Source organism: Ascaphus truei, chromosome 3 (assembly GCF_040206685.1).
Source record: "Ascaphus truei isolate aAscTru1 chromosome 3, aAscTru1.hap1, whole genome shotgun sequence".
NCBI lineage: Eukaryota > Metazoa > Chordata > Amphibia > Anura > Ascaphidae > Ascaphus > Ascaphus truei.
In genome coordinates, this window is record NC_134485.1 from 209,547,354 (window position 1) to 209,574,234 (window position 26,881).

The 26,881-nt window shown below is 41.9% G+C and overlaps 1 protein-coding gene across 1 annotated transcript in view; it reads left to right on the forward strand.

Moving 5' to 3' along the window:
* Positions 1–26,881, forward strand: part of ATP2A3 (ATPase sarcoplasmic/endoplasmic reticulum Ca2+ transporting 3) — a 241,979-nt gene that overhangs the window by 129,268 nt on the left and 85,830 nt on the right. Inside the window, exons 4-8 of the mRNA XM_075589990.1 lie at positions 1,594–1,698; positions 2,782–2,920; positions 15,528–15,608; positions 23,704–23,789; positions 24,778–25,242. Of these exons, the coding sequence (XP_075446105.1) occupies positions 1,594–1,698; positions 2,782–2,920; positions 15,528–15,608; positions 23,704–23,789; positions 24,778–25,242 (876 nt within the window). The remainder of the gene's footprint in view (positions 1–1,593; positions 1,699–2,781; positions 2,921–15,527; positions 15,609–23,703; positions 23,790–24,777; positions 25,243–26,881) is intronic.

Consider the following 26,881-nt stretch of genomic DNA (forward strand, 5'->3'; position numbering starts at 1 on the left):
AAGTGGAAGGAATCCCATGAACCGTCACAGTGTCTGTGGTGCGCATATCTGTGAGGGTCCAGGAGAGCTGAATTGATCTGCGATGGGATGGAGATCAGGACAGTCTTGTGATATCTTCTGGGTTCGGTGTCAGCGCCTCCAGCTTCAGTGGATTCTGGAAGTACCAGAGGCAGTTCCCTTCTGAAGCACTCTCATACACCTCGCTCACTGACTCAGTCCAGGCAGGTGTAAAATAGATCAGGACTTTATTGTAGCAGTCACTGCATAGATGTTGTACAGCGGGGCAGTGTCTCAGATAATCCTAGGCATCTGGATGGTGCTTACTCCTGAGTCTGGAGTCTCAGATCTTACAGGCCAGTCAGCCCTGTGGCCTGACGGCCTCTCCCACTCCTAGGTGGGGAGGAGAGAATACTCACATCCCACTCCTAGGCAGGAGGGGAACAGATTGACTACATTTGGCACTACCCCTCTAAGGAACCAGAAAGGGAGGGCTCAAGTTCTGTACCTGTACCTGGCTATACACAGGCCATGATTCACCACCACACTTCCGTCACTCAGAGAGGAGCATGAGGGGGTTCAAAAGCCCACAGGATGACCTGTCACAACCCAGACTGCTTAGGGTTATATGACAGGGGGGAAAGACAGGCAGAGTAGACAAACCATGATAGATATATATAGCTTAACCCCGTTGTAGCGGATTGCGCTATAACGCGGACTCTACTTTTAGCTCTCAGACTTACAAGTATCGCTGAGGCCTGAGTCTTTTGTTACTTACTGGGCCACACGTGGCCTACGGTCAGACCGCAGGAATAATACAAACACAGTATGGGTAATTCACTTTGCTTACTATACACTTATTAAACTCGGGCACCTTGTGATCCTCAGTAAAGGATCACTACACACTGTACACATATACAACACAATCCCCAAATAGAGTCAGCGTCAGGTGTCATTGGTGTAGTAGCCACCCAGTCCTGGGTATGTTGGCTCATGAGGGTGCCAGCACACCGTGGGAGCTCGTGTTGTACTGGACATGTTGCAGGCCTGGTCTTCAAAAAGGTACTTCGGTATCACTGTGTCTTAGCCGTTGAGGGTCCTCTCCAGCGGCACACTTGATCTCTTTTCAACTGTGGAACTGTAGCTCTCAGCTCCGGTTACCACGTGCACTCTCTTTGCAGACCTCGAAACAACGTGCTGTGCTCAGGCCCATGCAGATCTGATCTAACATGGCTGCCCCCTGTGTTAAAGGCTCCTCTTCCTCATAGTCCCTCCTCTTCCACAGCCGTTATTATTCACGGCTCTCCTGTCCATCACAGTCACATATACAGACCACATTGGAGAGGAACCTGCCAGAGCGCTGTGTGAGTGTGAGCTGATCTTACAGGGGGTTATGTATTACTGCTATTAATTTGCTTTCAATATTTGGGAGTTATTGCAACTTTGTTAATATGTACATATTATCACTTCAGTTGCTGTGCTGTGTGCTATTAATACAAGCAAGTTCCACTGAATGTAAGAACATGTGAGTGATCAGGTATCCCAACTCTAAATGAAATAACATAGCAATGTACTATTTTGTGTTTTGTCTTTAAGATTCTGGCTTGGTTTGAGGAAGGAGAAGAGACTGTGACTGCTTTTGTGGAACCGATTGTTATCATTATGATCCTCATAGTCAATGCTTTTGTGGGAGTATGGCAGGTAAGTGGCCATACTAGTGCAATTTGCTGGGATATAATATCAGTTGCTTTCTTTAGCACTACTGTACCAACAGGCACATACATTTCATGAGTCTCACTTCTAAAAAGTAACGTTTTCCTATTACAAAAAAAACTATTTTGGTCTAGAGCCCTCAATTCTCACAGGCATGGGTCAGTGGTTGCCATCTCTGTGGTCAAAGTATAAATGTTTGAGAGCGCATTAACAAGCATTATGTTTTTTGCATTTAAAAACCTACCATTACACTAAAGAAATATTTTTTTTTGCCAAATGTGTTTGGACCCAACCAGCAGGTCAGGGAATCTAGCACACTGCATTGATAGTTTCTAATAGGTAAATAACAAACATATTCATCTGTATAGCCTCTTCACCCTCAACCCCCTAGAATGGGGAATAATACTAATAGTAACGTGGATACATTCAGCTGAACAAGTTTCAGGAACCGTGTGCACATTTTCCCAGCAACATGCAGCATCTTGTAGAAGACCACGTCTGGATATGTCATTGACTAAGCAGAAGTACATGGAGGACTATATTGAGACCTTTGTTCTATTTAATGCTGTTCTTTCCAATTAAAAACTATTTGGGTGGTTTAGCGATTTGGGCCATGGGGATATGACGGATGGAAATAGATGAGACGTTTCATGCTGGCACAGCACAGTCATGTAGCACGAACAGGAAAACCCAGGCAGTTTCTTTGGCAGCAAAGTGGTTACATTGGAGGGGGGGGGGGAGACCCTCTGCAATTATACTGTAGCTGTATAATAGAAGCAATATCCTGGTTAATTGGAGGTATGAGTTGTTCACTGGTTAAAATACACTGCTTGTTTAAAAGCCCAGGGGTCAAGCCAACTTCCCTTAATCAATATGCAGGAAAGCCTCTTCTTTGTGCTGGAGAACATTCCAGTCCCATTTATTTGAATAAAGCTGTGCCCTTTTCCAGCACTGGAAAGCTGCTTCTTGAATAGGAGCCGCAAACGTCATGCAAAAATGACCCTGGTGGGCTGCTGTGTACGAGTTAGGTGGTAGTTACTGCCTGGTTTGACATGTCCCTTCCTATTGCAGGAGAGGAATGCAGAGAGCGCCATAGAAGCTCTCAAGGAGTACGAGCCAGAGATGGGGAAAGTGATCCGCGGGGACCGCAGCGGGGTGCAGCGTATTCGAGCCCGAGACATCGTACCCGGTGACATTGTGGAAGTGGCAGGTACAGGACAGTAGGATCCTGTGTGAGATAAATGAAAGACATTCGTGGCTGTCATGTCACTCTTATGCCCTTATTTAATGTGCAGTAAAGCAGCCTTCCCTGTGCGAGAGAGGATTTCCATCCCATTCACTTGATTTGAGAACTAGGAAGAGGTTTTGCAGTTGAATGTCAAATACAGGCCTTAGAGTTTATTCAATTTCCACATTTAAAAGGCACTTCCATTCAGCTACTAATATTTGAGTTGCAGTAGGAAACGTAAGCAATACAAGTTATGTTTAGTGTTTCACATTTACATGTATGTCCATATGGCTAATTCTGATAATCACCACAAACAGAGCATACAATACACTCCTTATGTGTAGTTACAATAGCTTACTCACCCTTGTTTTACCAGGAAATAATGATGCAGCAAATTGAAAGGTGCAGAGATGAGACCAGAGTTGCAAAGCAGTTTAAAAAGAATGACAATGGTAGTCAGCAGACAATTGATAGGACATTTCTTACTGAAGTATTATTGAGTTAAAGTAGCAAAACATGTGTAATCTTAAATATAATTTTTTAAGTCAAGTAGTTCGGTAGTATCCGATAAGTTTTTTTTTTATTTGAATTTTTTTATTTTTTTATTATTCAACTCTTAATGCCATTTTAATGAGTTTTAAAGCTGTAGACCAAGCAATATCCTACGTGTTTTTTTAATTTATTTTTTAATAAATCAGTTCTGTACTATGAGAAAATACTTGTAGCATTAGAAAAAGAAAAAAAACTTAAATTTTTGATGTATTATAATGTAATGAGCATTTTTGTTTCCATAGCAACCATTTACAAAGTCACATCCCCTTCCTCTTCTGAAACAGGTTCTGGCGCTCCCCTTTTTGAGCTCTACCCTCTCTCTTTTGTATTGTATTTAGTGACTGCCTGGCCACATGATCTTCCCCACAGAACTTTGCATGTTCTGCTGCACGGATTTATCATTGTGTGGATTGTATTGGACATATTAAAGGGAAAACAAAATAAATTTAAAAAATAACGCAGCTTGGACTGCTGCTTTAAAGCATCCTTTGATTTCTATAACAGGCTTTAGCCCACCTCCCAAGTAGTGCCCCTTTCCTTTCCTGGTTGTGATAATTTTTTGTCAATGTGAAGGATTGATTGAAACTGAAAGGCGGCCATTATGATAGGCACATAATCAGGATTTTTACAGATTTATAACAGGAGCACCAAACCATTGCCAGCGTAGGTAAGAATGTAGAATTAAACATTGTCATATGCTTTACATATACAAATAAGAAATAAAAGGAGAGATAAAGGGGGGAAGTAGTATTGCTGCTTTAAAGAAGAGCAAATAAAAGAAAATATTTTCTCATTTCAAGTTAATGTGAATGCAACCATTTGTAATTTGAGCAGCTAAAAATATTTTTGTGTTCTTTCTTACATGCATCTTTTACGCAACATGTGGACATGATTAAAACTGCAGCTGAGTAACGTCATCTATTAGGCCAGGTCCTCGCTGGCTACTGCAGCGCCCGCGGTTGCGGACGCTGCAGGGACAAGAGCTACATCACAATCGGACAGAAACTCCTGCTCTCAAGAAAATTGAGATCAGGAGTCGCGACGGAGCGCTAGGCCACGCCCCCGGCGGTTCAGCCAATGAGGGCGAACCTGCAGGGTGACGTCACGGCCGCGCCCCCGTCACTCCCCCGTCATTCCCCCTGCAGCTCTCTGCAGACTGGGGGATTCGGCAGGCACCTGGGCCGCAGCCTTACAGCAGTGCAGAGGTCAAGTGCGGTGTTTCATAAAGTACACACCGCGTTCTCCCTCTGACAAGATGGCTTTATACAGCGGTGCGCAAAGTGGGGGGCGTGAGATTTTTTTGGGGGGGCGCTTGCAGAGACCCGCGCTCTTCCCCGAGGCATTAAAATTAAATGCTGGGGGATTGCGTGAGGTCTCTGCAACAAACTTACCGGGGTTCAGACGCGTTGGTATGATGCATCGCTATGGCAAAGCGCCGCCAAATGACGCAGCGGTATCATACAGAGTGACATCACACGGCCGTCTCCATAGTAATGGGGTCACGTGACCCCGCTGCATCGTTTGACGCCGCCAAGCGAGGTGAGGGGGGCGCAAAAGCGAGGGTGGAGCAGACAGGGGGGCGCAGCTCCAAAAGTTTGCACTCCCCTGGCTTAATATGTACACAGAAGAAGAATAGTAGAGTCTGTATGCAAAAGATTCCACTGATTCCACATGAAATAGTACGCTCTTCACTGTGTGGTCCCTCACTAGATGAAGTTGCTGCTGGATGCTCTCATCCCTGGAAAATTCTGGCCTTCTTTCCAAGTGCTCTATTTTTATTTGCCTCCCAGAAAGGCTGGTTCTTTCCATACTCCATTTTGATAGTAGCACCCCTGAGGGTAGACTGACCACACAAGTAACAAATGCAGAATAAGTGCTTATTTGGAAAGGAAATCTGTGAGCATAAAAAAAAAGAAGCACTCCTGGAAAACCAATAGAAGTGAAGCATTTACTAATGAAAAGAGCCATAGGGAATTATTCAATGAATTGTGAACGTGGAAATCGGAGCACTGTCACACCAAAACGCCCATTGACTTTGGAAATTTGTGTGATCAGCACTATTGCACGTTAATAAATAGCCCCCCTAGAATAAAACTTAATATGTTTCATCAGGTTTAACATGAGATTACATTCCCAAAAGTCAAAATATAATGTGCATATCGGCTCAGTATATCCAGAAGCTTCTTAGGAGATGTCGCTCCTCGTGGCCTCGCTCACTGTGTATCAGGTTTGGTGGTGCGTCCACAGGGAAAGTCAATGAAAGTCTTAATAGTGTTGCTCACCAGAGGTACAGTAAATGCCCGGGTTCCAGATCAGCAGAGCAGATGGTAGACAGGAGCGGGCAGCAGTGTTTGGAGTCTGGTCACACGCAGAGGTCCAGGCAGGAAGCAAAGATATGAAGTCAGGTCATAGGCTGAAATCCAGGGCAGGCAGCACACAGAAGTGTCAGGGGGCAAGCAGAAGTCAGGAACCAGGTAATCCAATAGTAGAAAGTAAACCGCAGCACGGAGCAACACAGCAAACGCACAGGTAGCAGGAAAGTTGTGAAGTAAGAAAGATACTGTGAGGTGTTTACTTATAGGCCTGGGCAATCACATGCTGCAGCTTGTACAGCTGAGAGGCTGTAGACCAGGAAGCAGACCTTACTAGTTGGGCCCGTGTGTGGCCGGATGTCGGAGCGCCATTATGTCACTCGCCTCTCAATGCATTTCGTGTTTCTCCCTTAATCAGTACAGAGTCTTTGTTACAGTAACATTAATGTTCAAAATCATACACATTTTATTGATTTATACTCGCTAGCATAATTCTGTTTTCTTCTACATTGGAAGCAGTGTTTGTATTGTATAATTTGAGATTAATAGAGACTATAATGCAGGTGTGATATAGTAGTGCAGGGTAAGAGTCACTGAATCCTTATTAGGTGGCCCTTCAATCGATTACTGAAACTTTTAATGCAACTCTATTCTTCGCTCGTATTTCATCACAAGTTAATTCCTCTTAACCCCCTTCATCACATTGTCATCAGATGTTAAAGGTAAGCAAATGAGTGAATTGGTACACAAAGAGATGAGGTACAAAGGTAGATGAGTAGAGGTCCTGGTGAAGAGCCCTGTAGGACCCCAACACAAAATGGGATATAGCAGCAATGGAAACACTGAAGGAGTAGTTGTACAAATAGGTGGAGAGTGAGAGCTATGTTACGGAGACCAAAGAGTGTGGCAGTTGAGGCCTAACGACACTGCAGCTGAACATAGTGGCAGGAGGTTCTTGATCTACAGTAGTCAATATTATTCTGTTGTAGGTACTGTAGATGTTGCCAAGTTTGGGCAGGAGAAGGGAGAGAGCTGGAGAATTGGATAGGGTCTAGAGGAAGCCGGTTATGTAAAGTATGTGAGGAGATGATCAATCACACTGCTGATGCTAAAAAATCAGCGAGACCCATAGAAATTCAGTGAGAGTTGGCATGTCTGGCTCCCGTGAGCCCAAGATGTGTAACCCTCCTTAAAACTGTCATCTTGTTTTCTATTCTTGTTATTAATATAAGTTATGTGCGTCTTGTTTGCAAATCGCTGCCATTGCACCTTCCAAATGTTGTGCTCATTAATAGTCGTTCTGGCTACTTGTGTTTTTTATTTTATTTCTTGGCCCCTCTTTGTATTACATAGAAAGGAAGTACGAGGTCTCCAGAGCTGAGCCATATTAATGTCAGCTCCAGGGACCCTCTGGTTCCTGAGATATTTAGCAGGGAAGGTGCCGGTCATCCGTTGCGGCTTCCTATTGGCCCATGTGACCCGGGAGATTTACATACAGAATGTACCTAGCAGCACCTTTCCTGGTATATATCTGGTGAACCAGGGGGTTCAGCTCCCGGGGGATCCCCTGTTTCCCACCTATGTATGAAGGGGAACAAAGACGGGCCAAGGGCAACTGCGGCTTTATCTCTGCTTGCTATGCATTTTCAGTCCTATATCAATAAGGAATTATTATGGGATATAGAATAAGTATACAGAAAAGATGTCCATTATTTACATGTCACCACAGAAGCAACGGTTTAGTTTTCAGTTGTTACCGTAGCAACAGCTGAGCAATACTTTCATGTTTTTTTTGCGCAGTAGAGTTAACTAACACATCTCTGACATGACATTTGCTTGAACATAATGCGAAAGTGGCAGTCTGCTTCCCATAAACTTCTTCTCCGACCCCAGTACATGTAGCATGAGTCATGCTTGTGTTAAGAGACTCTGTGATCTAGTGCTGAAAAATCTTATCAGGCCTATGGATTTCATTTATAACAAGTAAAGCGCTCCTTATCTTCATCTCTTCCCTACTTTTTACACTACCAGGAAGGTCTGCAATAAATTGCAATGCATTCCAGGACCCTGGCAGCGAAAGGGAAACCGTGCCATCCAATGAATTCATTGCAATAATATTTATAATGGCTTAAAGGTTTATGATGGGAGCTTTAGAGAAAAAAAAAAGGTACAATATTTGTATTTGCAACCCCTTTTCCGTCTGCTCAAATATTGTATTTATTAATTACAGAAACATCTAAAAAAATATAGAGTAGAAAATACACAACACCCCAAATACAATATAAACGAGACACCATTAAAGATTAGTGAAACCTTGCAGACCACCGTCCTTCAAGGATGTAATGTTTAAAACGTACATTGAGATGTGGGAGTTATTTTATTCACCTTACTGTATGTTCTGCCTCTTGTTTATATTGCTGAACGCTCGGCACACTTCTCTAACGCTCTTCTAATTGGTTTTAGAAAATACAGGTGTTGGGCCCTGCAGCAGTGTTGCAGGAAAGGGGGGGGGGGGGGTGGGGAAGGAAAGGGGGAAACTATATATTATAGCTATATTGGCTATAAATGATGGTACATGCATTAAAACATTTTTAAAAATGAGAAATTACCTAGTGATTATGAACACTAATGATGGTAATGTTCCCAGATAGGAGATGAAAAGCTGATGTATTATCCAACACTATGTGTATAGATACTAGGTGCACTTGGAAAATGGCATCATTACAATTGGAAGGAGATAATAAAGGAACAACAATCCCTAACAACTAGAAAGCGGGACTGGCAAGAAAATACGGAACCAACATTCCTAAATAAGCGTACTGGTATCCAGACATTCATTAAACCCTCCTGGAGAAAAAGTACCTAACGTATAGATCTAATAAGTCTCCCTAAAGCATAACTTCTTGAATCTATCCCCTCCTAATAAGGAGGAAGGAATATGTTCCAACCCCATAATTGGAAGGGAACCTGGATCCTTATTATGTTTGATGGAAAAATGTCGAGACAGACTATGTGATTGCCATGGATCACATTTCGTCGAAGCTCCAGAAATCACAATGCACAATGCACAAATAGTACGGCTCACATATTGTGGACCGCAGGAGCACTGGATCATATAAACTCACCAGCGTTCTTCTCCACGCTCCTGTAAGTTTGTAATACATAGCTATTATACATAAAATATGTGTTTATGTGTCATGTTCTTGCACTATATTCTTGTGTTTTCTATGTGCCATGTTTTACAAGCAACCCACATTTTGATTGCGATCCAATTAGGGGTTAACACCTGGTCAATTGATTCTGGACTATAAAGGGACCAATGGGGTCTTGTATAATCAACCCCCTGATGAAGTCACACCATGTTTGTGACGAAACGCGTAGGGTTTCATTGTGCCAGATTACAAGCCTGAGTGCTTGGGACCATGGACACTATAGCACTTGTGTCTGGAAATGGAACTATATCAGTAATGGTTCCATGTGGATCCAGCCTCCTTCCATGCTGTGAACACCAGTTCCTGGGGGGAACGTTGATGCGCACCTGGAAGTGGAATTACGTCATTGAGCACCACAAGGACCCGGTACAAGCACAGCAACAGTGGCTTCTATCTCTACCTATGATTTTGGCGACAGACCTTTTCATGCGCAAGTTCTAGCGATCTTTGTGAGTTTCATTCTTTTACTGTTTATTAATAAACCTACCTTACAGATTTATGCTATGAAGCCAGCGCTTTCTATTTTTGTGTGTATAATATATATATATATATATATATATATATATATATATATATATATATATATATATATATATATATACACACACATATATATATATATATATATATATATATACATATATATATATATATAATTTTGATTATATATTATTACTTATATTTTCTGATTGTTACAAAATATGACCACTAATCCAGTAAAGCCATCAGTGTCATTAGCTTGGTCGTAACTAAAGCCTGACCTGTGACCTTACAATTGCTGAAGCATTGTAACAACTTTTGCCCTTAACAGGTTAACCATGGCTCTTCCTTTGATTCAAAGCAGATATACTGTAACACTTTTTATGTACTAGCTTTGTCCCCAGATGTGTGGTAAAGTGGATTCTTGTTTTAATTCTGCGTTGCTTAGCTGGGCAGATTACTGCAGCATTATCCTCCTAGGAAACCACATTTTTTTTTCATTGCTACAGTTGATACACCTGCTGAAGCACTGCGCTGATTCTGTGGGTTTTAACCCCTTCCTTGCCAGAGAAACTTGCAATAAAACACAGCACACTTCTAAATATGTGTTTATTTATAAAAATGATTTACCTGGAAGTACATTGAGCGAAACCTTTCGTTTTCAAGTATGTCCTGGGCAGGTTAAAGCAGCCGTCCACGCTGATCACTGTTTTATTTTTTAAATTGACCTTTCTTGTTCTTTCCATAGCTTTATTCAGGAGATAAAAGCGTTTGAAATATTAAGTGTCTGGGAGGTTAAAATGACGTTTTTCCCTAGCGCAGTCGGAATGTTACCATGGTAACCTTGGTAGCTAGAGATTAATAAAATTTTAAATAAAAATGTTTTATTTTTTTATAAAGAGCAGGGCATGCTGAGTGGGCAAGATACAAACACTATGAAAGTTATACTTGGGCTTCTGGGGGAGGGGGATTGCTCCTTTAACACTTTTGGTGCCTGAGGGGTCGCAGGACCAGAGTGCCACAGCCCCTCCGGCACTCCAATCACGTGATCGCTCTGTCACTGAAAATGAAACAGAGAAGTCACCCCCATTTCCATCCAGGCGAGACTGAGAGAAAAGGGGGGTCAGAGTGAAATAGAAGGGGGGGGGGGCGAGAGAGAAGGGGGGCTAGAGTGAGGAAGAGACGGGAGGAGAATGAAAAAGGGGCAAGGGGAGAATGAAGAGGAGAATGAGAGAGAGAGAGAGAGGGGAGGGGGGTAGAAAGGCGGGAAGAGAATGAGTAGGGAGTAGAGGGTGGGGGAGATGGGTGGGAAACAAAAAGGAGGGGGTGATGGAAAGTAGATGGGGCGCATCACGTAGTAGCTATGTCTTGCTGCACTCAAAGGGATAAAGGGGCAGTCCCACTTTGCACCCTGTGTCAGACTTGCAAAAATGTAAAGGCACATAAACCCATTATTGCCACGATTTCTGATATTTGCTATAACATATGTTCGAGTTGCAGTAAAGTAAAAGCCATACTGTATACTATAACACCTTCTCTACAATTATCAAAGTGTGCTTCAGGAATAAAAAAATTGCTTAACCCCCTTACATGCCGGATTGGCCCGGAGACTATTCAGAGTTCGGGATCGTGTGTTTGCTTAAGTAGTGATCACCCAGCCTGAATCCACCCCATCTCCTGACATCGGGAATGGAAGAGGAAGGCCTCCTCTTATGTCCTGCACTGCCGGAGAGATCCGGAATTGATCAGCTGTCCGGACATTCTAAGCCTGTTATATAAAACCTCATGAAAACTGAAATACTGTGTAATTACATACATGGCTTTGCTCCATCTCTGTTACTTCATCAGGGTGATGGATCCACACCAGGCTGGATGTGTGTATTGGTGGTGTAATGATGGACGCCATGACCTTTTGTAGTACAATCAATGTTGCTTTATTAACATCAATTGACAATGCTCTTTTTTTCTTCTGTCACATATAACTTATTTACAGTTTGCTTCAAACTGTTACATTGCTTTACTATTATCTTCTGCTTCCCTAGGTGCCCTTAGCTTAACACCCTAGGGAGGTACTGACACTTGACTTTACTTGGTTTAGTTGACTTGTCCCCATTCTGTATAGCATCCATTATACTCTGTTACTGTGGAGCCCCTTGCAGGCTCTGGCCGACTCATCACTATCAAGGGATCCATGTCCCAGTTCTACATCATAACTGCAACTTCTAGGCAGACTGGTGTTGAGACCCATGGGAACCTGCCGTTGGGCTGGTTCTGTTACATAGTGGAATTCCTCTATTGGAAAATCTGTAGGGAATATGCCTCCTCTGCCATTTCTGTGGGCTCTATCTCAAGGGACACTTGCCTTAGCTACACCATCATAAACAGGTGCAGATTCACTTACCTCTATACCCTCTATGATTGACTAGTTTCCTGCACCCCTTAACCAGTGACTGGATGCCCCCGCTTCACAATATTTAAAGCAGCAATCCCGCCTGGGATCTTACCTGATCCGCAGTCCCTCAATGTCCAGGTCACCTCATTCCAGCAATTGGAGGGGATGTGTTCCCTACCTGTCTTCTGGGTTAGGGAGGGTTCCGATGTCTTCCGTGTGACGCTTGAGTCAGATCTGGAAGAAAGCAGTATAGGTTATTTCGGTGTAGTATAGGGCAGTTAAGATATATAGGGTAAATAAGATATCCAGATCCAGAGTGTGAGACAGAGCGAGTGTGGGTGAGACAGACAGAGAGACAGACAGAGAGACACAGAGAGAGAGAGTGTGAGAGAGAGGGTGAGAGACACAGAGAGAGAGAGAGATGGTTAGAGACACACAGAGAGAGAGGGTGAGAGACAGAGAGAGGGTGACGGGGTGATTGGGTGGGGGTACGGGGTGATTGGGTGGGGTGATGTAGATGGGGTGTGACTGATTGGGGGGTACTTCTGGTGTCCTGCACACACTCACACTCCCTCTCCCATACACACACTCTCTCTCTCATACACACACACACTCTCTCTCATACACACGGAAGACACGGGGGAACACCCCTGCTGCCATCTCCCGTCCCGCGCAAGCGGCCACGGGGACCGGGGGGAAGCGGGGACCGGGGGGAACACCCCCACTGCCATCTCCCATGCAAGCAGCCGCGGGGACCGGAGGAGAAGCGGGGACCGGGGGGAACACCCCCGCTGTCATCTCCCACCCTGCGCGAGCATCCACGGGGACCGGGGGGAAGCGGGGACCGGAGGGAACACCCCAGCTGCCATCTCCCGCCCCGCGCGAGTAGCCACGGGGACCGGGGGAAAGCGGGGACCAGGGGGGAAGCGCGGGCAGCCAAGGGAGTGGACCGGGGGCAGGAGCCCGGGACACCACGCGAGGAGCAGGAGCAGCCATTACTTACCCCTGCAGAGAAGAAAGGGCTCCATTCCGCATCACGGCCAATCAGCTAGGGGGATTTTTTTTATTTGCTCAGAGTAGGGGGGGCCAATTTCCATTCGCGCCTGGCGAGTGGGCGACCGGGTTTGTCAAGCACTGTGTGTGTATATATATATATATATATATATATATATATATATATATATATATATATATATATATATATATATATGTGTGTATATATATATATATATATATATGTATATGTGTATGTGTACAACGCTGCCAGTAACTCTCGCCAGTGGGTAAAGTGGTGGTGGGGGGGGAGGTATATATATATAATATATATTTGCTTTTATATTATCGGTGTGCTATATTTTTTTAGACTTAGATGCTAAATGAGTATTAATACATATTTTCTTATATGGGCAAATGTCGCCATAAGCACCTAAAGACATCCAGTACCGTTTGTGTCACTTAATGTTGAAAACTAGAACAGGAGAGATAAATCGCCTTTTCCAAATAAATTGCCCAGATCTACAGGAAAAGTAGCGGGATTCTGTATTCCCTAGTACAATCCCACTATGACTACTGATCTTACTGCAAAATGTACAGAGGTCACTTGTTTCAGGGGTCCCTAATATGGAATAAAGAAGGAGGTCAGTGGCGAGCTGGTACACAGTATGCTACGCCCAAACTTCTAACGCAAATCTCTTCTTATGAATTAAGATACATGAAAGGGTTAATAAGATGGCTTTATGCAGCATGTTAAATAGAATTAAGAGATAAGAAATGGTCAATTATTTTTTTATTACTGGCTTTTAAGCAGCACAAAGTGTAAGAAAGTTCGGCATATGCATTGGTATTCTTATCCCATGTGTTAAGTTCACGGCTTTAAAGCAGGTCAACCCGGTTTCAATCTTAGTGTCAGCTCCTTGTGACCTTGGACCTCAAGCATCAAAATTAGATTGTAAGCTCTACTGGCCAGGGACTGCTTGTTCCTGCAGAATTCTGTTACAGTGCTGTGTACACTGCAACATATTATAATTAAGAAGTCTGAATTTCTTTAAACGTTACCCAAGCACTGCATCTGTTTGTATCCCTCTTGTTTGTCTATTGACAGAATAGCGAACCGGAGCTAAATATATAAATGGGACAATGAGAAATGAAGGCCAGGAGATAACGTGACAGTTATCACCGTTTTAGAGCGCATTGACCTTCTGAGTTTCACAACTACTGCTGCAGACGGCTAAAATAGACAGTATTTTATGTCCTTGCAACAAACAGACAACAAATTACATGGTCATTTGTATCTCGTGTATGTATTAGTTATATATATATATATATATATATATATATATATATATATATATATATATATATATATATATATATATATATTATATTGTCCCATGCAATGTTACAGTATCAAGCACAGAGTTGTAGTACTGGTCTGACGGAAGTATTGGTGGTGATATGTTTTAATATTTTAACACGTGCGGTCTTTATAGATTAATTTATTTATAAAATGTTTTACCAGGAAGTAGAGATTTATCTCTCGTTTTCAAGTATGTCCTGGTGATAGCTTTCCAAAGCCTCGCAGGTCTTTTCCTCCTACTGTACGGTAGGTGCTATGCAGTACACTTCAAGAAAAGACCTTTGAGGTTTTGAAAGCCATGAAGAACTCTAATAAAGTGCCTTAACAAATACATTTGTTGCTGCGACTTCACAGCATATTGAGTAGGGACCCATGAACATTTATCTCATACCTGTGCCTATCTACCTGGTAGAGGAGACCACTACTCTGCATGTATAATCCCAGCATTGCATATGATCAACGTGAATTAATGACAGAGGCATGTTCAGTGGGCTATGTTTAGGATTTACATTTTTTTTTTTAAAAGAAACTCACACAAGTAGCTTTCACCTTTTTAAATGGTTTTGCAATCTTTGTCTAGTCTTTTTTGTGTGATAACACTGAGGCTGTCAATCTACAGGTTAATTGTCAGTCTATATTGTTCTGTGTTTGTAAAGTAATTATAACAGCATCATTAGCCAACCTGATAAAAGCATAGAACAATCGTTATTTACAAAGAATGAATGTATGTTGTAGATTAAAAAAAAACATACATTTTTCCAATGAAACAAAATTAAGCAAAAACGTTGAAATTGTAAAGGTGACAAACCTTTCTGAAGCAGCCAATTACAATGCTGCTTATTTTGTTTCTCGTCTGTGTGACACTGCCATATACATGATAGGAACAATTGCTCATACTTTGGTGAAACAAAAATAAATACAGTACAAATCTCCAAAATGTCTATAGGATAATGTAAAAGTTCAATATAAAATGTTACAATCATCCAATCAATATGTTTATAATTGATATGGGATTAAACAGCACATTTACCATAGTGCAATAATCCACTTGATCTGCTCATGTATGGTTTGTAGATTTGTAACTACCTATATGGTATCATCGTAAATAATTGTTGTATACTAGTGACCTATTGACAGATGGAGATATATTTATTTTAAGTGTGGCTTTTGATGCAACACTAGTTTGTATGGTTGTTTTAGTGGATTGTTCCTTAACGAATGATCTGGCATTAAACAACAAGATGTTGAATTTCAAGCCGCCTTCTTTTTATTTCCCCTGTGTTAGTTGGTGACAAGGTGCCTGCAGATATCCGAATCATCGAGATTCGATCTACAACTCTGCGTGTGGATCAGTCCATCCTGACAGGTAAGGCAGGTGATCAGCTAATGTGAGGATTTCACTCCGCGTTAGTTCTAACATTGTACACTGAATGTGGTTTAAGATGTTACCTTAAAAGTGTCATCGTCTGTACAATTTGAAATGCTACAGTGGGTGGGGAGGCACTGGAATAAAATTAGGAGCAAAACAGTTGGATACTGCACTGAAATAATGAAATGCATTATCTGCCTGTACGCCGTGCAACATCTGTAAGAAAGCATGTACAAGGGTTGAACGTTGGTTATCTGGCCCAGCCATGTATTGTAGGGATCTGATTTGGGGTGACAAGGAACATTGTTGGGGTTTGCCATAAAAATGTATTCAATGTTGTAGCTCTCAAATTTTTTATTTTTTTTATTTTTTTTAAACCTATATTTTAATTATTTTTTTCACATATAAATTGGAAGGGGAAGGATGCAAAAATAAAAAGAGGGGGAGGAGGGAACAACCATTTTATGTCAAATTTCTTACAAACAACAACAGTCACATTACATATCATACACCATTTTGTAAACGCCATATTTTACATGCAGCACTCCCATATCCCCTCTCTCACTCTGGGAGCGCACCCCTATCCAGCATCCCAGGGCTCCCAGACCCCATCATATTTCCTAGCGGTGTGGTTCAGAAATGAGTTAAGTTTCTCCATTAATTGAACATTATTAACCCTTCTAATAACCTCTCTTCTGGAAGGCGGGAGTGTCTTTTTCCCCACCGCTGCTACAGCGCATCTAGCTGCTGTTAGAATATGTAGAATCAATCTTTGCGTATAATGATTCACATCTTCCATAGGTTTAGCCAGGATAATCAGAGTTGGGTCTAGCGGGATTTTGATATCAGTCACATCTTTTATTAGATTCAAAACTGTCCTCCAATACACCTGCATTACTGGGCTATACCACTATATATGTGCCAAATCTCCTAATTATCCACAACCCTTCCAGCATCTATCCGAGGTCCCCGGGAAAATCTGTTTTAGTCTTTTGGGGGTGTAATACCAAAATAACAAAATGTTATATATATTCTCTTTTGTTACTGTACATATGGAGGTTTTACCGGCATTGTCCCAGATATCTTCCCAGTTCTCCCTTGTTTTCTCAGTCTGGAAATCCAGAGCTCACTGGTCCATATATTTAGGGTTTGGGGTTTCTTTTTAAAGATTAGCCCCTGGTACAGATGATATCAAACCTCTTTGGCATTTTTTTGTTTTACATACATCTTCAAATCGTGTATATCTAGGAAATTCCTCGTCGTGAGGCCCTGACACACAAAATGTCGGACCTGCATATACCTAAATAGCTCAATTTGGGGCAGACCATACTTTCTCATCAATTCCTCAAAAGACATTAGATTGTCCTTTTCTAATAAATATCCTGCCTCCTGAATTCCTCTCTGTTTCCAGATTTCAAAGCCCTGACAACCCAGAGCAAACCTGGATTAATGAACAGGGGTGCGAGCCTAGAAGGGGTCGACACAACCTTATATTTATTTTTTGCCATCTGCCAAATTTTCAAAGTAAATCCAATTACTGCCGGTTCTGACTGTCTCCCGGTCCCTGTCCCAGAACTAGACCACAAAATAGAAGACAGTCCAATCTGGCTTTTTAGGAAGCTCTCCAGGTCCACCCAGGCATACATTCCTCTCAGAGAATGCCAGTAAACCATTTTTTTTTATATGGGAGGCTATATAATGTTTTAGAATATTTGGAACAGCCAAACCACCTTTTTCCTTGGCCTCCAACATAATTGACCAAGCTATCCACGGTTGTTTGTTTCCAGATAAACTACATAATTCGATTCTGACTTTCTTTTATCTTTGAGTGTGGGACAGATAACGGTAATGTCTGAAAATAATACAAAAGTCTACGGAGAATATTCATCTTTCTGCAGTTATACAGTACGCTCTATCCAGGATATACAATGAGAATTCCAGACTTGTAGATCTTTTTTTAATTTTGGAGAATAGGTCAGGGTAATTATATTTATATAATAAATTATAATTTCTGGTAAGGTAAATTCCTAAATATTTCAAATGGGTCTTTTTCCATTTATAGTCAAAATGTAATTTAAGCACCTCAACCTCTTTTTCCGTTAGCGTCAAATTTAGAGCTTCTGATTTTCCCATATTTACATTATACACAGAGAGCTCACCAAACCCTCAAAGGGTGGCCTGCAAGTTCGGGAGAGATGTCAATGGGTTAGATATAGTAAGAATAACATCATCTGCAAACAACAATATTTTATTGCACTCATCTTTTATTTTGATCTCTTGTATAGTTGGGGAGGCTTTGATAGTGGCCACTAGAGGTTCGATTGTCAGAGCGAAAAGAAGTGGGGAACGGGGGCACCCACTGCCTAGTCCCATTCTTAATTAATTGTTATTAGATTCCCCTCCCCTCCTGGGTTCTTCAGGGTAGCTGTTGGTGACTGATAGAGAGCACGGACTCCCTGTAGCAAGACTCCGGTAGAAACCAAATGCCTCTAAAGTTCCACCTTATCCTATCAAACACTTTCTCCACGTCTAGAATCAGCAACATAGCTTTCAGTTTGGACTTGTGTATCTGATCAATAACATTAATAATTTTCCTTTTATTATCTAACGCCTGGTGCTCGCTCACAAATCCCACCTGGTCATAGTGAATTCATCTTGGGAGTATTGGATTCAGTCTGTTGGCTAGGATTTTGCTATAGATTTTCAAATCCGTGTTAAGCAGTGAGATTGGCCTGTAGCTACCACAACATAAAGGGTCCTTTCCCTCTTTAGGGATCACCACTATATTGGCCTTCGTCATCTGTGGAGGGATTTGTTTTCCGCTGAGAAAATCATTAAATAGATCCAACAGACAAGGTCCTAAAATTTCTATAAAGTTTTTATAGTAGAGATTTGAGAAAACATCTGGGCCCGGTACTTTCGATGGTTTCAAAGAAACAACCGTTTTTCCCAGTTCTACTGTGTTATTTTTCTGCGTTTAAAATCTTACGGTCTTTCTCTGTCGATTTCGGCAGGGCACAATCTCGGATAATCCTCAATCTGGTTCAAACCCGGGGCTTTAGCATTCAGGGTTGAATTGTCTAGATCGTAAAGATCCATATAAAATGTAGCAAATTCCTTTGCGATCCTTGAAGGGTTGTAGGTTACTCCCCCATCCCCCACTTTTTAATCTAATAGCGGGGACCAAGGCCCTCACCCTGATCCCTCTAAGTTTGTTTGCTAATAGATGATCTGCCTTATCTCCCTTGTCATAATACATCTGCCTAGTCCATTTAAGGGCCTTCCCTACATCCTCCAATTGTAATCTCTTAAATTTCTCCATTGTTTGGTTCAGAATTTTATATACAGTACTTTCCTTGATGGTTTTTTTTTATGTGAGCTTTCTAACTTTATAATTTTTTCCGTTAAGTATTTTGTCTTTCCATTTTTATTCTTTTTCTGTATGATGCTACTGAAATAAGCTGTCCTCTAATCATGGCCTTATATGCCTCCCACAGAATCGCTGTTGATTCTACAAACCCATTGTTAGACCGGAAATCATTTTTAAATGAGTGCTAATATCTGGGTAATTTAGTAAAGAGTTATTCATCCTCCAGTGAAATTACTGAATTTTGGCGAATGATGGATCAAACAGGATAGCTGCCGGGGTGTGGTCCGACCAAGTAATAGGCCCTATATCTGAATGGACCAATACTTCCAGGATATTATCAATTCTAGAATACGAATCATGTGGGGATGAGTAGAAGGAATCATCTCTCTGCCCTTTATGCGAGCAGCTCCAGGTGTCCAACAGGCCAAATTCTTTGATTAGCCATCAAAATGTATTTGCTACTCTGTAAATCATTGCGGAGTGCGAATGCCCTGGCTGTGTGGATTTGTCCACGTCCGGGTCTGGGACCATATTAAAGTCACCTCCTACTTTATATAGCTGTTCTTTATTATCCCCCATTGACTCCAATGTTTCCCTTAGAAAATCAATTTGTCCCTCGTTAGGAGCGTACATATTCACTAATCTGATATGTTGGCCTGAGAGGAGACCATGGACCACCAGTGACCTCCCTCCCCGGTCTCTCTTGACCTCCAGTGTCTGGAACGGGATACCCTGTGTTATCAAAATTGCTACCCCCCTTTTCTTACTGGTGAAAGGCGAGTAAAATGCGATAGGATATGTCCTGCTTAAAGTATTTGGGGCTTCTGGGGAATCATATGTGTCTCCTGTAGAAATACAATATACGCTTTCAAATTTCTTTTAGCGCCAGTCTACGTTTACTATTACTAAAAAGTATTACTAGGAAAAGGTGGAATCCATACGTCAGAACATCCCCTCTGTTTCTTCTTCCCATCCTACACCTCTTCCTAACTCTCCTCCTGTCTTCCTTGACTCTTTTTCCACTGTCTCAGAGGAGGATGTGTCGCTGTTGATCGCCACTTCTCCCTCTACCACTTGCCCTCTTGACCCCATTCCCTCCCATCTCCTAAAACCTCTTGCTCCTACTATAATCCCTACGCTCACACACATTTTTAACTCCTCACTCTGCTCTGGAACCTTTCCATCCTCCTTCAAACATGCAACAGTCATACCATTACTCAAAAACAGCAAGCTTGACCCTACCTGTCTTTCTAACTATCGACCTGTCTCCCTCCTGCCTTTTGCCTCTAAACTCCTTGAACGTCTTGTATTCTCTCGCTTGCTCCATTTTCTCAACACCTATTCTCTCCTAGACCCTCTACAATATGGCTTCTGCACTGCTCAATCCACGGAAACAGCCCTCACTAAAATAACTGATGACCTCCATGCTGCCAAAGACAGAGGTCATTACACTCTGCTCATATTACTCGACCTCTCTGCAGCATTTGACACCGTGGACCACCCTCTTCTCCTTCACATTCTCCATACTCTTGGTATTCAGAACAAAGCTCTATCCTGGATCTCATCCTACCTCTCCCATCGTACTTTCAGTGTCTCTTCTGCTAACACCTCCTCCTCCTCTATTGATCTCTCTGTGGGGGTACCCCAGGGCTCTGTCCTGGGACCTCTTCTCTTTTCTCTGTACACACTCTCTCAAGATGACCTAATAACATCTTTTGGGTTTAAATATCACCTCTATGCTGACGACACACAAATATACTTTTCAACACCTGACCTTACACCTGCTATACAGACCAAAGTTTCTGAATGTCTCTCTGCTATATCATCCTGGATGGCCCTCCGTCGCCTTAAACTCAACATGGCTAAAACAGAGCTCCTCATACTTCCTCCCAAACCTGGCCCTACTACCTCCTTCCACATTACTGTTGGAACTACGATCATCCACCCAGTAGCCCAAGCACGCTGCCTAGGGGTCACACTCGACTCCTCTCTCACATTCGCCCCTCACATTTAAAACATTTCTAAAACTTGTCGCTTTTTCCTCCGCAATATAACAAAGATACGCCCTTTCCTCTGTTGCTCGACTGCTAAAACTCTGACTCAGGCCCTCATTCTCTCCCGTCTTGATTACTGTAACCTCCTGCTGTCCGGCCTTCCTGCCTCTCACCTGTCTCCCCTACAATCTATCCTAAATGCTGCTGCCAGAATCACTCTACTCTTTCCTAGATCTGTCTCAGCATCTCCCCTGCTGAAATCCCTCTCCTGGCTTCCAATCAAATCCCGCATCTCACACTCCATTCTTCTCCTCACTTTTAAAGCTTTACACTCTTCTGCCCCTCCTTACATCTCAGCCCTAATTTCTCGCTATGCACCACCTCGACTCTTGCGTTCTGCTCAAGGATGTCTTCTTTCTACCCCCTTTTTATCTAAAGCCCTCTCCCGCCTTAAACCTTTTTCACTGACTGCCCCACACCTCTGGAATGCCCTTCCCCTCAGTACCCGACTAGCACCCTCTCTATCCACCTTTAAGACCCACCTTAAGACACACTTGCTTAAAGAAGCATACGAATAGCACTGTGAACATTCTGAACACGATACATAAAGCTTGGCCCCCTGCAGACACACTTACCAGAACTCCCTCCTCCTGTCTCTGTACGTTCTCCCTACCTACCAATTAGATTGTAAGCTCCTTGGGGCAGGGACTCCTCTTCCTTAATGTTATGTTTGTCTAAAGCACTTATTCCCATGATCTGTTATTTATATTATCTGTTATTTATTCGATTACCACATGTATTACTACTGTGAAGCGCTATGTACATTAATGGCGCTATATAAATAAAGACATACAATACAATACTATTAAGGCCTTTGACATTCAGGGATACTAACTTCAATTGTGTTTGTCATTTCCAATACTGTATCTCTCTCTTATGTGAAAGTTGTCAATGGAAAATTTTAATGGTTGTAAGGGGGTAAAAAACAAAAAAAAAGGGACTTTCCCCCCTCCGGGAACTTGGCGAAAATAAAAAACAACAAAAATTAAACTATAGGATAAGATGAGTGAAACCAGCCACTCATCCCAACTTTGCGTCCAGACCCTACGTGTCCTGGCGGGCATATGGGCCTACTGGGGGTGATGTGACGTCGGGAATGCAGAGCTTCCACTGGTCCTGCACACCCAGCCTCTATCTGCGCTACCACCCCTGACCGCGCCGTTCCCACAACTTGATTAAAATATATATTAAAAAAAAATTCTAAAGAAAGAAAACCACATCAATTCCTAAAACCCGTGAGACGAATAAACAAATAAAATTTATCGTGTTGATACAGTATATACTTATGGGGATAGACTTCCCGGCTAGAAATAAAATATATAAAAAGCCCCGGATTTACATTTTGTCTTTACATGTTCAATGTCTTTAATGCATTAAAAAAATGTTTCAAGTAATACATTGCTCTTGGTTTCTCATTGAGGCTTAATGTCCTTTGTATCTATACCCAAACAAAAAGAAACAGCTCTTCTAGGTCTTTGGGCCAAGGCCCCCTCACCCATCGCCAGGCATCTCACTCAGTGTAACTATAGAGAATAAAGTGATATTGTGCGCAACTAGAAAACCATCAAATTATATTCTTGGAATGATTAATACCCACTGTGAAAATAAACACTCCGTGTATTCACCGGTTTCGTCGGTTGATCAATTTTAGCAAACCGGCACCCAAAAAGCAAGCAGCCGACTCCAAACCATATATCAAGCGTTTCCTGTAGTAAATTGGGAAAAATATAGAGGGAGACTGGCAGGAGAGCGGAAAGATCAGAAAGAAAAGAAAAAACAAATATAGCTGCACATCTGGGATTCTTTCCGTGAGATGTCGTTGGATGCCGAGCCGCCGGCCAAAAAGATGGCCACAGACTCGCCGAGAGACCCTCAAAACCACCATCAAACTTCCGCTTTAAATTCCTTTACTGCTCTATCCATCGTTAACTGGAAACTTGCTTACATCTCGTTTAACATGTTCTGGAGGTCCCGTTTAGTGATTACAGTGTCTCCCTCAGATGTGGACAGTTCATTCTCAGAGGCTTCTCCCCCCTCTGCCCCCTTACTTGCTGTGGCCCTCTATGGTTGTTTTCTTAGGGTAGCCTTTCTGTTGGGGATATCCCCCTCCAAGTCCATACCTTGTCTCTCCCCTGTTGTCTTCAGTGTGTGCACGCTCCCGTGCGCACAGCTCAGCAGCGCCATCTTTCCCCTTCCTCCTATCTGATGCTGCTTGCTGCCCGGGGCCAAAACAAGAGACATCTGGGGTCCCTGTCCTCGGCACCTTTTTGGAAGTCATCCCTGTCTGCTCACCCGACCCACCGGACGTCCCGCGGGGCTAACCAAGGCAGCGATCGGGCGTTTTAAGATAAATATTCGGCGGGGTGCACGGAGCTTCCTTGGCTTGCGTGCACCCACACTGATGTCACGCGCACGCCCCCTCAATTTCTATTTTAATGTGTCATAAAGATTATGACCTGGCATTCAGCAATATGGCTCTGTCAAGAAACACATGGGCTAATAAGCAAGAGGCTTTATTCATTCATTATTAGTATGGTACCTTTAAAATTACTGGGCTCCTCCCTCAAAAATAGTTGTTAACAGCTACGGATTGGCCACCATTTTTTTTTATTTACAATATTTTCCATCTCAAATATGAGAAATGTACATGTATTTTGTATATCTACAGGTGAATCAGTGTCCGTGATAAAGCATACGGATCCTATCCCAGACCCAAGGGCCGTTAATCAGGACAAGAAGAACATGCTGTTTTCTGTAAGTAAATATATTAATTGTTAGGAGGAATTGGACGTCTCCCTGTGGAAGGAAGGGGATAGCCACTAGCAGAATGGCAACCATAGCATAGAAATACTAGAGGGCAAGTGAGTGGTTAAAAATTGTTATGGTGAATGAGTCTTGAGTAGTTTATAGTTAATAATGTAAATATTCGTTGACTGTTTTTGTTTTTGATGTTTTGTTTATGATTATCCTAAATACAGTATACCTTTTTTGTATTATTTTTTTTAAAGTTTTTCTGATTCTACTATACTAAGGTCACAAGGAGTTGTGTGACAGCATAGGCTATGGTGCAATGAGTAGGCAGGCTTAAATTACCAGGTAGGCAGTGTGCTGATCAAAAAGTCTCTTGTTGACTCGCAGCTATTAAAAAAGGAACAAACTATTTGCTAATAGAATTCGATTTTCTGCTCTGTAGAATTAAGTGAGGAACTCGGGTATTGTACATATAAATATTAAGGATGACTATTCCCAGCTGCAGGCTATTTCTGCCTCTAGGGAAAACTCATAGAACTGGGAGCGATATAAGTTAGTGTGAGGTTTTGCAGCTATTGGGCAATATTTGTGTTATTATTAACCGTGCATAGAAAGCCAGGGAAATACTCAATTATTGTACAAAGTAAAAGGCTGTGCTGAGAATAGACTTGCAGCAATGGATTGGTGAATATCACAATGTTTGACTCTGTGCATAGGTTAATTTGACAAGTAAAATGTATTTAGACTTAATAGAACATGGTAAAAACTCTGTTTTGACATTTTTAAGGTGAGTGAACATTTACTTATGTGATGACATTAAAGACCACCTAGGGAGTAAAGCTAAAATATAACCTTTGCACTTGGAACAAGTGCTTGCTCCATCTGCAAAACTTTAGTAGAACATCTCTGATGTTTGATCACTACGTTACTGGGAACTCATTACATAGACATTTACTTGTTTTAACTGAGGCATTTCAAAACATTTTTTTAGGGCACTAATATTGCTGCTGGCAAAGCAGTCGGTATCGTAATCGCTACTGGTGTTTATACAGAGATTGGAAAGATTAGGAACCAGATGGTTGCAACCGAGCCAGAGAAGACACCACTACAGCAGAAGCTGGATGAATTTGGCCAGCAGCTCTCCAAAGTCATCACCCTTGTCTGTGTGGCTGTCTGGGTCATCAACATCGGCCACTTCAATGACCCAGTGCACGGCGGATCTTGGTTTCGTGGGGCTATCTACTATTTTAAGATTGCTGTGGCCTTGGCTGTGGCAGCCATCCCAGAGGGCCTTCCAGCTGTGATTACCACCTGCTTGGCTCTGGGCACCCGTCGCATGGCGAAAAAGAATGCCATAGTGAGGAGCCTTCCATCTGTGGAGACACTTGGCTGCACTTCAGTCATCTGTTCCGATAAAACTGGTACCTTGACCACCAATCAGATGTCTGTGTCCAGGGTAAGTCTATTGTTCCTTGTATTATTACATAGATCTACATATGTACGTAGCCCATGTCATTGGCCACAGGGATAACACAGCATAGCATTTTTCAGTATATGACATATTTTCCATAGAATATCATGGGTATGTAGAGTAGGCACAGATGTATTACACAGAATGGCCACAGCCAGTAAGGCCACATTGCAACATACACTGGAGATTCTAGTTTTATGTGGGAGAGTTAGATAGGACAGCAACCCCAAATAATTATTTTTTTGATTGTTTAATGTAATAGTCAAATAATTGTATTTATTTTATCTATACATTCGGTTAGAAGTAATCTATTCTTTCAGATGTTTAAAGTGTGAATACACCCCACCAGCAAATACTATAAGTAAATACTGCATATAATATAATACTTTCACAAATATGTACTTCAAATGTACTGTAGCATTAACAACATACTGAAATACCCTCTGCAATAGATCCATGAAGGGATGTGCAGGGCATGGATCATGTACAGTAGGACAATTGGAGAAGATGAGCTCCCAAAATGACAACTCAAAATAGCTTTCTTTTTGTATGCATCTACTTAAGTGTTTCTGCATCTTCTGCACAACACCTAATTTGCTATTTGCATTGCAGCTATTAATTTTAATCCTTTGGTAATGCTTCACATTTATTATGTTTATCGCAGGTTAAAAAGAATATATTAAATAAAAAATTACTTTATTTTTTTACTTTCTCATTTATGCCTTCTAGATAGTGGCAGTAGTTTACATCAGTTCATGCCAGAGATTATATTGTGTTTTGCCAGTAACTTTGTTTTTGCATTGTGCATCTGGATTATAGTACTTGTCTACATGTTTTTGCTGTACTTTATGTTTGGTGTAATTAGGGGAAACTGGAGATTTGAGACCCTGCTCTGATACTACAGGTAGTGTTGAAACACATTCAGAATCTATTCAATGATCTATAGATAATCCTATGCCCACCTCCTGTTTCATATTCTTCCCCCTGTACTTTGAGCAGTATTACCAGGAGGGTTCAATTCATGAACCAAATATATTTATATATATAGTAATTAGCCTCCTGTGAACACCCATACCTTGTGTTTTAGATGTTTTTAATGCTTACTGATTTTGCGTCGTTGTAGTGTATATATATTATTAATAAAAGTTTATTGTTTTGCCTTATTTAGGCCTTTTAGTGGTAATTGTTCACTCCTAGAATTGGGTGCGATTACAAGTTATCTCCCCTATAGCCTATTCTGATATATGTCAGGAAGCATGATACCCCTGCTATTACTTATCATTAGCCTGTTTGTGCAATGGTAAAAGGGATCTGTGGGAGACTTTCTTTGTCTTCTTGTTTACTTGCTATCTTCTTTGACTCACATGCGCATGTGCAACATAAATCTACATATTTTAATAGCGGTACAATAGAAAGAGCTGCATTTACTTTGGTTATTCTATACCTCTTCTCAGTAGGCACTATGGGCAATTTTCACTAAAGGGTGCTCAGCTCTAGAACATCTTTAATCCTATTCATTTGCATTGGAGTTAAGTCGTGGTAAAGTATAGCACCCTTTAGTGAATATGGGCTTCTGACTGCAAATGGCATACACATTAAATGAATGACTGTTAGAAAGATCACA